At 51.2% G+C, this 12,527-nt stretch overlaps 1 protein-coding gene across 1 annotated transcript in view; it reads right to left on the minus strand.

Moving 5' to 3' along the window:
* Positions 1 to 12,527, minus strand: part of SCARA5 (scavenger receptor class A member 5) — a 136,300-nt gene that overhangs the window by 51,476 nt on the left and 72,297 nt on the right. The window contains exon 4 of the mRNA XM_077811450.1: positions 4,263 to 4,937. Coding sequence (XP_077667576.1) covers positions 4,263 to 4,937 — 675 coding nt within the window. The remainder of the gene's footprint in view (positions 1 to 4,262; positions 4,938 to 12,527) is intronic.

A 12,527-nucleotide genomic window follows, 5' to 3' on the forward strand; every position in this document is an offset into this window, starting at 1 on the left:
TACCTGGCTTGCCCAGGGGTACCAGCCCCTGGCCCTCTGTAGCCCAGGCCCAAGTTGGCCCCTTTTGCAGCTAGCAGAAGCCAGCGTTATGAGGCTTGTGTTTGGATAATCGGTCAATGCTATCCCCCAATCCTCTGGCCCTTCTGCCTCCCAGCTCGCCACTCGCCTCCCATGAACTGAAAGCGACTTCCGGGTTCAAATTCAGCGGCTGGGCATTTAACCCTTCATTTCCATGCAGGCTGCTTGATTTTACAGACAGATAAACCTTGCTTGATGAAAACCTGCAAACACCCTCCCACCCACTTGCTGCTAGCTGGCCAGAAGAACGCACCCGGGTATAGGGGTGTGGCATGATTATATCCAGGAGGCCTTTGTCTTTCAGTGACACAGAGCCTCACCTTCCAGGGCATAGTATGATCACCGGCTGAGTTCACTGGGAAATCTTGTGCTGTAGGCCAGCTAAAATCTCTGCAATGAAAAGCCTCCTCAGGCTGTCTGGGGGAACTGAACCCAGGGCATGTGGAGCTAAAAACATGAATCTCTAACACTCCAGGGCCATTAGCTCATAAGCCTCTTACACACTCCAGCCATTAAAGTGGGACAAAGACCCGTACTGTACTAGCATGGATTATATAACGATATTTAAAGGCGACCTGCAAAGAGTTTATTTAAAATTGGGCTTGAGCCATTTTTGCTTTTTTTGGATGAAAAGAGAAGGCCTGGAAGGGTGCATTTTAATGAGAGAATTTTATTTATTAGATGATCCTTTGACCTTAGGATCATCTATCTGGTCTTCCCCGGCATGGATGCTGCAAACTGTAACATTGAATTCAGTGTTTTCTAAAGAGTGGGGCACAAGATGAACTAGCCAGGGGAGAATAGGGGCCAGGGGTGGCAGGTGAGATGGGCCTCTCACTTGATCTCCAGGTTCAGCTTTGTGTTTTGAAAAAAAGTTAGTCTTTCGTGATCATCGTTGCGAATAAAGCCTTGAAAATGTGACCTGAGTGAAGCTGATGCAGAGACAGCTGCCTGAGTCTGCAGAGAGCTTGAGACAATAGCTCTGCCTGGGTCACTTCAGTGGGTGCTCACTTGGAGGCCAATGATGATACTTTAAACGTCAGCATTGTCAACCATTTTATAGCTCATCAAGGTAAGGAAGAAAGGAGAGGAACAATCAGATTAAGGAGACCTACATGATCTACTGTGACAGCTCATTTCGAGTGGCCCTTTAACACCTCCTAGGGCAGCTACTTTCATTTTCTGGAGGCCTGAGCTCAGATTTCAAAAGTTGGGGAAACACTGGCTTAATTGGAGGGACACAGGGTGTGGAACCTTTAGCAATGACTTCCTTTCTCCAGCACGACACAACTGATCACTGGAGTGAAATTGATGTCATGGAAAATAACGTCTCCCAAACAGAGAGCTTTAAACTGTGTAACTATAAAACTTCTCCCGTCCTCTCTTAGCTGCTCAACTTCCTCTCTTCAGTTCCAGCCGCTCAAACTACAGTTCATGGCAGGGGGCACCCAAGCCCAAGGGAAACACTCCACATGCCCATGCTCTCTGAGTCTGCTCTCTACAGCCAGGCTCACAGATGACACCAAATATGATCTGAGGAGAGAGTCCAGGATTTGCACCTTAATACATTCAAAACCGCCTTCACCAAACAAGGTCACTGCATCAGAGAAGTAGATCGCATCATGGAACGGGCCATCCAAATACCGCGAGAGAACGTGCTTCAACACACTCTGAGTGCACACCCCTAGTTGTCACCTACTACCCCACAAGGGAACCACTACAGGATATCATCAAACAATGACAACCCATCCTGAAAGAAATCTTTCCTGAACCCCCTCTTCTGGCCTTTACACAACCCCTCAATCTCTCCAAGCTTATCATCAGAAGCAAGCTCCACACAAACCAGGACACACCAACTCAAAGCAGTGCCAGACCCTGCTAGAACAACAGATGCAAAACTGCAGACATATCTCCACCGCTACAATGATCAACACTGAACACACCTTTTAAGATCCATGGGTCCTACTCATGTCTGTGACTACATGTGGGATACCTCACCCAGTGCACTAAATGCCCCAATAACAACTATGTGGGTGAAAAGAGACAGTTGCTACACTTGCAAATGAACTCACACACAGGGAAAGGATAAAAGATGAAAACACCCTGTCGCCTATGAGTGAACACTTTTCACAGAGCAATCACTCCATAGCTGACCTCTCAGTCCTCGGCCTCAAAGGAAACTTGCACAACACCTTCAAAAGCCCAGCACGGGAACTTCATAACTTTGCTAGGCACTACAAATCATGGACTGAATAGACACTGGATTTATGGCTTATTACAATAATCTATAACCCACTTAACAACCCCCCCAGCCTTTCCCCATCCCTTTCCCCCTATGATTGGAGATGTACTAATGGGCCACTTCACTTTGAATGGTCCTTTGACATACGTGCTAACTACTTTTGCTCAACGATCTGTTCCATCTTACATTTAGCTGGGACACTCTGGTTACCTTTCCCAGACCTGCAGAAGAGCTCTGTGTAAGCTCGAAAGCTTGTTTCTCACCAACAGAAGTCGGTCCAATAAAAGCTATTGACTCCCCACCTGCTCTCGCTAATATCTTGGGGCCAACACGGCTGCAACAACACGGTACACACGCTCTCTACGGACACTTCCGTGCCATCTCTCTGCTTCCCTGCAGTAAGCTGAGCGCGAGGGTGCGCCGCTAAACCCAGAGGGGTGGTTAAAGCCATCCCAAACCACACATTATGGTTCAAACCAAGCCACAAGCAAGCCGGCCGGAAGGGAGTGCCGCCTCCTAGACTCAAACCTACCCTACAGGACACAAGTTTCCACCTTCAGTGCTGACTGGAAACTGCAGCCGGTGGCCCCAGAGCCACCTCCGCAGATGTCTGCTGTCGGCCCTGCGCCCAGGCGGCAGGAAGGTGAAAGCTTGGCGACTAGCCTGCTGCCCCTCCCCGAGGCAGAACAGCCCAGGGAGAGCGAGGACGTGGCAGAAAGGTCAGAAGAATGGGCTAGGGGGTAGGGCTGGAAGTCCAGAGACACCGGACAGGGGCTCTAGAGACTGGGGCTTCTTCCCTTGTTCAGCTCCATTCTTCTCTTGTGACTGTGAGCAGGTGGCCCTACCTGCAATACCCCTCTCCCCCACGCCCAGCCGAGAGGCGCACGGAGGCTGACGTTGGCAGAGTAGCCGCAGCAGCCGTTGAAGCAGGGGCTGCTGAATTGGGGCAGGAGGGGGAAAGGATCCCCCGTGCTCGGCCCCCCGGGGTGCCTCCTCTCCCTCTCCAGCGAGGGCCAGATCTACACTCAGGCAGTCAGTCGGCCCAGCTACGTCGCTCGGGGGTGTGTGTGTGATTAATCCGCACCCCTCAGCAACACAGTGAAGGCGATCTAACCCCGGGTGTAGACAGCACTAGGTCGACGGAAGAATTTTTCTGTCGGTCTGGCTACTGCCGCTCAGTGGAGAGGCGGGGGGGGGGGGGGAATGGGAGAACCCCTCCCCCAGCGCTGCAGCTAGGCTGCTGTAGCATTTCAAGCATGAACAAGCCCTAAGCCCCCGCGGGGAGGAGCCAGCGGAGACCGTGGCTGGCAGAGCAGTGGCAGAAGGAGCTCAAGCGGGGATCTCAGGATGCTTCACTCTGACCGGACTTTCTCTGCCCTGCCAACCTGCTCCCTCACCTTCACTTCAGCCTCACCCCACACCTGCCCCTCTCCCCTGCCCTGTCCCCTTCCTCCCTTCCCTGGCCTTTCTGTTTCGCGAATCCCCTCCTAACTACACCCACCCCTGCCCTGCAAAAATGATAGCACTCACATGCCATTGGAGGACACCACATTGATCGCTTGGCTTCTGCGTGCCATCCCTTTCCCCCACCCCGTGTCCGATGGATGTAGGGCAGGGACTGTCTACTATTCTGTATCTGTACAGCTCCTGACACACTGGGACCTTGAGCTCAGGCAGTCCTGAGGCACTATGTTCATAAACATGATTAATACGCTTTCAGCTTGCAGCTCTGCTAAGAGACCCTCGCACCCCTGTCCTTAGCTAGCCAGGCAGTTGCGGGGGAAGCTTCCACCTGTTGAGCTAAAGGAGTAAATCCATCAGCTGGCAGTGGTAGTAGGCTGTAAACTCCCTGCAGTGCTGTACAGTCATTGGTGCATGTGATGTGATGGGTTCACATGGCGCCATCGGCCTCGGCTGAGGAGAGCCAGCCGAGCGCCCTTACCCCGTATCACGGAGATGTTCCTCAAGGCAATGGAGTGCTCCCAGTCCTTCAGCCTCAGGTCCTCGGTCACGTCGTTCAGGATGGCCAGCTCGTGCTTCAGCTGCTGCTCCATGGCGATGTGGATCCGCCTCATCTGCCGGGCGTCCTCCGTGGCGTTGCTGATCAGCACCTGCAGGTCCTGGATCCGGGTGTGGTGGAGGCCCACGTCATAGGAAAAGGTCCTGTTGATGGTGCCCACGGCCCCGCCCACCTCGGTCAGCTGGTCACTCAGGCTCTCCACCTGGGCGGCCAGGTGGGTCAGGAGGCTGTCGTGGTGCTCCAGAAGCAGCCGACTGCTGTTGCCCTCCACCCAGAGCCTGTAGGTCTCCAGCTGGGCCATGTCGCTCTGATGGTTCAAGCTGTCTCTCAGGCTGGCCACGGCCTTGTCCGTTTGGCTTGCCTGCGTCTGTAGGCTCCAGAGGAACCCCTCCAGCTTCTGCAGGGAGCCCGTCATCAGGAAGAGGGAGTCTGAGTGATTCTGCAGGAGATCCTGGAGCCGCCAGATGTGGTCCAGGATGTCCCCTTTGAGCGGCAGCTGCAGCAGCTTGAGCTGCATGTCCCTGATGCTCTCGTTCAGGCGGTTCACGTTCCCTGTCAGCGCCTTCAGGTCCTCGGGGGAGCTCTGTGGCCTGGAGACTGCAGGAGAAAGAGAGGAACCAGGTGTCAGACGCGCACAGGGAGTCGGGAGGGGGCAGGCCGAGAGCCGCTGGTAACAGCAGCTCCGGTCCCCAAGGAACACTCCTCATACCTCCCTCCCCACCTGACAGCTGCCACTGTGCAATACGGCCATTGGTCTGCACGGCCCGAAACTGATAGCACCACCTGCAGGTGCAAACAGGGACCTGAACATGGCTCTTGGTCATTTGCCTATTCCCAAATTCTGGCCCCAAGCTCTAGGCGTGTGGAGGGGACCGTCTGTGCCTAGACCTACACCCATCCCATCTGAGCCCCTATCGGCCACCGTCCCTGTTCCCTAGACCCCGCAGGGGTAGGGATCTGTGCGGGACTGGGGAGGAAATGCACATGGTCTCCTTCAACCACATGGAGCTGGCCTGGGAATACACTCAAGTCTGGCTAGTGACCCATACATTGCTTTATGTCTCGGCTGAGTGCCTTGAACATCCCTGGGTTTGGGGCAAGGTTCTGTGCTGCATGGGTGGGGAGTCAGCGTTGGCAGAAAGCTGGGGGTGGGTGTGCTATGGGGCAGCAGATTATGGCTTGGTCTGGATTTAGTTTTCCTGCATTTAACCTTCCAGCTACTAAAAATGTCCATTTCCCTTCCCTAAGCGGCGCTAAAACCTGCCCGACTGGGCTTTTTATTTTTGGTCTGTAATTGTGGCACAGTCAGGTTTCCTGGCTGGCCAGGAATTGGGGACCGGGATTGAGTTCTTTGCTCTCTAATTAACACCAGCAGCCTGGCTTTGTCAGCTCCTGGAGTGGTTTGCAGTGCTTCCCGGGAGCTGTCAACCAGTCAAACGAGGAAGCAGAGATTAAAGGGCTGTCAAGGTTAACTAGACAACTCGGAATGTGAGGGTATAAATTAAACCCTTCCTGAGTTAGTACTTGGCTTTCCCCTGGAGGCCTCTCACACAGATGCGTCTCCTGCATTGTCTGTGGTAGAAGGATCTATAGGCAATGCCTTGGCCTTTTGCCACTGGAGACTCCAGTCAGGTCACTCACAGGTGCAACGTGTGCAGTCAGAGTGCAGAGGTGCCCTGAGCACACCCGTATCCCCCTGGCCAGGCCCCCTACCTGGGAAAGCACCAGGCAGCTGATTAGGCCGGGTGGAGGCTGCTTGGCATTGCACCAAGCAGCCGGAATGTGGCCCGGAACCTGGCCCTTTCAGACTCGCCTGTGACTGCACCGTCGGTGTTGGACCCACAAGACGTAATGACAAATGGCTTTAATGCCAGCCTCTGGGCTGGTGGGATGCTGCCAGCCTGTTCGGCCCAGCTGGAACCTAATCCCTGTCCACGGCAGCCCATTATTTCCAGGGGACCCTGCAGGAAATCGAAGACATCGGCCTGATTAATGCAGTGAGAAGCTTGGCAAAGCCCGCGGGGAGGTGATGGCTCCCAGCTGCCATAGCTGGCAGGACCATTCTCCCCCGTCGTGCAGCTAGCCCTGGAGTCCTAGCCAAAAGTTCTAGCTGGGTGACTACCATATGCTGCTCTACACTGCCCCTGCCTACAGAATTCTTCCCCACTTCCTGTCCCAAGAGCTGCACCTGTCGGGGGCACTGTGAACCCTTCAGGAAACCAGCTGTTTCCCTACCGGTGTGACCTGGGTAAAAGCTGATTTTTAGGATCTAGCCTAGACCACAAGCAGGTGTGTGACATCCAGAGAGGTCTGCAGTCAGTGCTGAATAACTTGGCCCCTCCCCCTGCTTGGAATCACCCCACCCCATGGATTTGCCCCTCAGCCACTGCTGGATGCCAGCCCCTCTCTCAGCCTTGGTGGCAGTAGTGGGGGGCAGGAGGGGGGGAGGGCAGGGAGAGGCTGGCAATGAGCTCAGAGAGGTGCCAGGCGGAAGAGGAATCCAGCAGCGCCTCACCACCAACTCAGAGGGAGAGTCAGGTGCCTTAGTTGCAATGGGTCTGGTTCTGTGCTGTGCCTCCTGGAGCCTGGGGGATGGGGCCTATCCAAGGTGAGATGCTCCAGGGGTTCAAATGATCCTGAGTGTAAGTTACAGCAGCCCAGGGCTGCTCTAACTTATAGCAGCCGCTTGTCCCAGTCTGCAGTGCAGCTAGGAATCCCCCTAGCACCCTGGGCTAAGAGCTGCTCCACTCAGCAACCATCTTGGGGTGACACAACAGCAACTGTATTGAACCCTCAAGCGTAGGGACAATACTACAGATGTTACCCTAACCTGCCAGTTGATGGCGCTCTCTAGGTGCGCGAACGATATGCAAACACTGGGATGCTGCTGCTGCTTTTTGCATGCAACTCATGTAACACTACACCCTGTCCCTTCCTGCCCCCTTTACTGCAGCAGGTCGCTTGAGCGGGAGGGTGTCACGGCATCCCACGCTTGCTGTACCTGCATCGGTGGAGTTGTGTCCAGCTAATAGCCGGGCAACACCAGCACCAGGACCAGCACCCGGCCACATTGGCACGGAGAGTCTGGAGCAGAGGAAAGCTTCTCTCTCCGTGAGTGCCCAGCTCAGAGGGAGAGGAAAAGTACAGCCAGCAAAATCCAGGCACCGCTGAGACTCACTGAACCAATTCCTTGCCATCACATTGATGCCACCTTGGTCTCTCCTGTTCTCCGCCCATGGCAGAGACTAAAATGCTTTGGTCTGCCTAAAGTTTGTGGGCTTAACACTGACCTATCTGGATGAAATGTAATGACCTGTGATACACGTCAGGCAATAGGGTCTGCTGGCCCCTTCTGGCCTGAAACTCTATGAAAACAAACTGAAGCAGCTGTTCTCTGTTATGTCTCCGCCGTCGGGTATCTTGGGCTCTTCCAGGGCTGGCACCAAGCACTGCTGCCCAGGAAAGGTGGCAATCTGCTCTTTCCAACTGCATGAACCTGCAGGCTCCCAATGGACTAAACCCAACACTGGCCCTGCACTGACTCTTGCCTGTCCAGGCGCCATATTTTGCGGGGGAAATCCCACAACTGGGAACAAAGGGAGTAAATGTGACTCTGACAACTTTGCTTAAAAATAAATGGAAAATGTGTCAAATGGCTTGGGGTGGGGGGTTGGGATGTTAGAATGAGTCCCAGGAGAGATGGACTGGGGGGGCAGAGTGCAGGTGACACAGTCAATGGGGTCAGGAAGGAATTTCCCCCCAGGTCAGATTGGCAGAGTCCCTGGGGGAAAGTCGCCTTCCTCTGCAGCGTGGGGCACAGGTCGCTTGCTGGTTTGCACTAGTGTAAAGGGTGGATTCTCTGTAACTCAGCGTCTTTAAATCAAGATTTGAGGACAGCAGTGACTCAGCCAGAGGCTGTGGGTCTAGTACAGGAGTGGGTGGGCGAGGTTCTGCGGCCTGCAATGTGCAGGAGGTCAGGCTAGATGATCCCGATAGTCCCTTCCGGTTTTGAAGTCTGTGAGTCCATGAATACTGCCTGAGAACTGCAACTGACCACAGGGAAGTGACTGCCACTTAGGCAGTGTGCATATATGCTAAGCAGGCACAAGTGCACGAACGCCCACAGAGTTTGCCTGATCTTTAGAGGTGCCGAACACCCAGGACTCCAGTGCTCTGCCCTTCTGAAAATCAGACCCCAAGGAGCTCTGTTTTCAAAATTCGGCTTGGAAGTAGCAGCTGAAACAGTTAAGATCAAAGATTCCCCAGACCTGAGTTGAGAGGTGGACCCATTTAGAAGGGAAGGGGGACAACACCGTGCTCTGGATCCAGGCTCGGGATTTCATTCCTTTCTCTCAAGTTCTATTTATTGTGCAGCCTGAGGTGTGAGGGATCAAAGCCAAACCCAACCAAATAAAAAATCATCATCAGTTAAAATTTTATTAGGATTCACCTGGCCGAAAGCCACCGGATCTGGGAATCGCCTAGCAACTTACCCTCTTGTTTATAAAAAGGAGGAGAACAAAATGAGGACATTTGGTTCAAATTACAGAGTGGGGCCTGTATATACAGAGGGGACACACACACACACACTTCCAGGGCTTCTGGCTTGGATCCACCCCCAGCAAACACACTGGGTGAAGTTCTGAAGTTCACACTTATTGCAAGGTTAGCAGGGGATTGATTTAACAGGATATTGCTTGAAGGGGAACGGGATGGCTGGATTTTAGACAATAGTCTGTGACGAAGGGGGGGAAATGCCCATTGAAATTCTAGTTGCCAGCAGAAATCACTCCTCTGGCTAGTTCTTGGTGAGGTGCCCCTGTGTTTATAGCTCTGTGATGGGAAGGTTGTTGCCATAACAGAAAGGAGTCATGTATCTTCCCAAGCCGCAGAGAGATGGAAAAAAAGCTTTTTAGATCATCATCCACTCTTGTCTCTTCCTGCCATTGCAGCACTGTTCCCTATGGGATGCTTTCCAGTGTCTTGTCCAGTCCATTCCGACATGTGCCAGGACATGGGACTTTTCCTAGGAGACCATACTGTACGCAGAGATCTTGCTGGGGTGAGTAACCTTGCATCTAGCTTGATTTGAGTGCAAGGTTAAACTGTAAGCAAGGGTGTGACAGGCTGTGTGCTGGAGTCCCAGATGGTGTTTTCAGGCTAATTGAGATAAGCTGGAAGACCCTGCACTGATAAGCTTGAAATGTAGATGAGGTGAGGACCTCAGTGATTGGACCTTACATGATCTGCAAAGTAACGGGTCCTTACGTGCTCCGAATGATCCTCAAACGAATTAGATTCAAGAAGTAGATGTTAGTAGCAAGGAAAAATGTGTATAAACCTAATATCTTTCTTTGACAGGCTAACAAGCATTGTGGATGGGGGGCGGGGGAAGCAGTAGATGTGGTATATCCTGACTTTAGTAAAAAGAAAAGGAGTACTTGTGGCACCTTAGAGACTACCCAATTTATTTGAGCATGAGCTTTCGTGAGCTACAGCTCACTTCATCAGATGCATACTGTGGAAACTGCAGAAGACATTATATACACAGAGACAATAAAACAATACCTCCTCCCACCCCATTCTCCTGCTGGTAATAGCTTATCTAAAGTGATCACTCTCCTTACAATGTGTATGATAATCAAGGTGGGCCATTTCCAGCACAAACTTCCAGGTTTTCTACCACCCCCCCCCCCTCCAAAAACCACACACACAAACTCACTCTCCTGCTGGTAATAGCTTATCCAAAGTGACCACTCTCCCTACAATTGCATGATAATCAAGGTGCACATCCACCAATGTGATATATGTCATCATGTGCCAGCAATGCCCCTCTGCCATGTACATTGGTCAAACTGGACAGTCTCTACGTAAAAGAATAAATGGACACAAATCAGACGTCAAGAATTATAACATTCATAAACCAGTCGGAGAACACTTCAATCTCTCTGGTCACGCAATTACAGACATGAAGGTCGCTATCTTACAACAAAAAAACTTCAAATCCAGACTCCAGCGAGAAACTGCTGAATTGGAATTCATTTGCAAATTGGATACTATTAATTTAGGCTTAAATAGAGACTGGGAGTGGCTAAGTCATTATGCAAGGTAGCCTATTTCCCCTTGTTTTTTCCTACCCCCCCTCCCCCCCCCCCCCCCCCCGATGTTCTGGTTAAACTTGGATTTATGCTGGAAATGGCCCACCTTGATTATCATACACATTGTAAGGAGAGTGGTCAGTTTGGATGAGCTATTACCAGCAGAAGAGTGAGTTTGTGTGTGTGGGGGGGGGGGTGAGAAGACCTGGATTTGTGCTGGAAATGGCCCACCTTGATTATCGTGCACATTGTGGGGAGAGTGGTTCCTTTGGATTGGCTGTTACCAGCAGGAGAGTGAGTTTGTGTGTGTATGGGGGTGGGGGGTAAGAAAACCTGGATTTGTGCTGGAAATGGCCCACCTTGATTATCATGCACATTGTAGGGAGAGTGGTCACTTTTTGCGAATACAGACTAACAAGGCTGTTACTCTGAAACTTGACTTTAGTAAGGCTTTTGATACTGTCTCATGTGACTGTCTCATAAGTAAACTAGGGAAATACAACCTAGATGAACCTACTATAAGGTGGGTGCACAACTGGTTGGAAAACTTCTCAGAGAGTGTGGTTACCAATGGTTCACAGTCAGGCTAGAAAAGCATATCAAGTGGAGTCCCACAGGGATCTGTCCTGGGTCTGGGTCTATTCAGTATCTTCTTAAATGATTTGGATAATGGCTCAGAGAGTACACTTATAAAGTCTGCGGATGATACCAAAGTGGGAGGGGTTGCAAGTGCTTTGGAGGATAGGATTAAAATTCAAAAGGATCTTGACACACTGGAGGATTGGTCTGAAATTAATGGGATGAAATTCAATAAGGACAAATGCAAAGTACTCCACTTAGGAAGGAACAATCAGTTGCACACATACACAATGGGAAATGACTGCCTAGGAAGGAGTACTGCGGAAAGGGATCTGGGGGTCATAGTGGATCACAAGCTAAATATGAGTCAGCAGTGTAACACTGTTGCAAAAAAGCAAACATCCTTCTGGGATGTATTAGCAGAAGTGTTGTAAGCAAAACTTGAGAAGTCTTCCACTCTACTCCATGCTGATTAGGCCTCAATTGGAGCATTGTGTCCAGTTCTGGGCACCACATTTCAAGAAAGATGTGGACAAATTGGAGAGAGTCCAGAGAAGAGCAACAAAAATGATTAAAGGTCCAGAAAACATGACCTATGAGGGAAGATTGTAAAAAAGTTTGGAGAAGACTGAGGGAGACATGATAATCGTTTTAAAGTACATAAAAGGTTATTATAAAGAGTTGGGTAATAAATTGTTCTGCTTATCCACTGAGGACAGGACAAAACAGGAAGCAATGGGCTTATATTGCAGCAGGAGAGATTTAGGCTGGACGTTAGGAAACATTTCCTGTCAGGGTAGTTAAGTACTGGAACAGATTACCTAGGGAGTTGTGGAATCTCTGTCATGGGAGAATTTTAAGAGCAGGTTAGACAATCACCTGTCAGAGCTGATCTAGATAACATTTAGTCCTGTCATGAGTGCGGGGGACTGGACTAGATGACCTCTCGAGGTCCCTTCCACTCCTACGTGTTTATGATTCTATAAGCTGTGTATGGTGTGACATGATTTGGAATTGTGGTTTCACCCTGTATCTAAACCCCTGCCCCTGGGCCTGGCATAGAGCTGCTACGCACCTCAGAGCAGAACCTGAGTGACGAGGCAGAGTTGACCTGAGCTTTTGGATCCCAGAGAACTGGAGGAAGTTTGAGATATTCTGGATAAGCTGAGTGGAAAAGGGCTTGGAGAGAATCCCAACATATACCACCCCTCTAATTATCTCCCCGGCAGAGACCTGTGCTTCCAGGGCTCTGAGTTTTAATCTTGCTGGTTCTCTGAAGGCCCAACTTTCTCCTGAGATTCAGTTGATTTCCGTAGCACCCAGGGCTGCACACAAACACGCAGAGTAATATGCTTACCACCTAAATAGGCAGGATAGATAAAGGAAGCATTCTCACCCTCATTTTACAGGTGAGGAACAATTAAACATCCAGGGATGAAGCAAAGCCAGGGGTAGCAGGGTTGGGTGTTTGAGACATGAAAGAGCATCGTTTCCTCATTAGAAATGAGTC

Source organism: Eretmochelys imbricata, chromosome 3 (genome assembly GCF_965152235.1).
Source record: "Eretmochelys imbricata isolate rEreImb1 chromosome 3, rEreImb1.hap1, whole genome shotgun sequence".
Taxonomy (NCBI): domain Eukaryota; kingdom Metazoa; phylum Chordata; order Testudines; family Cheloniidae; genus Eretmochelys; species Eretmochelys imbricata.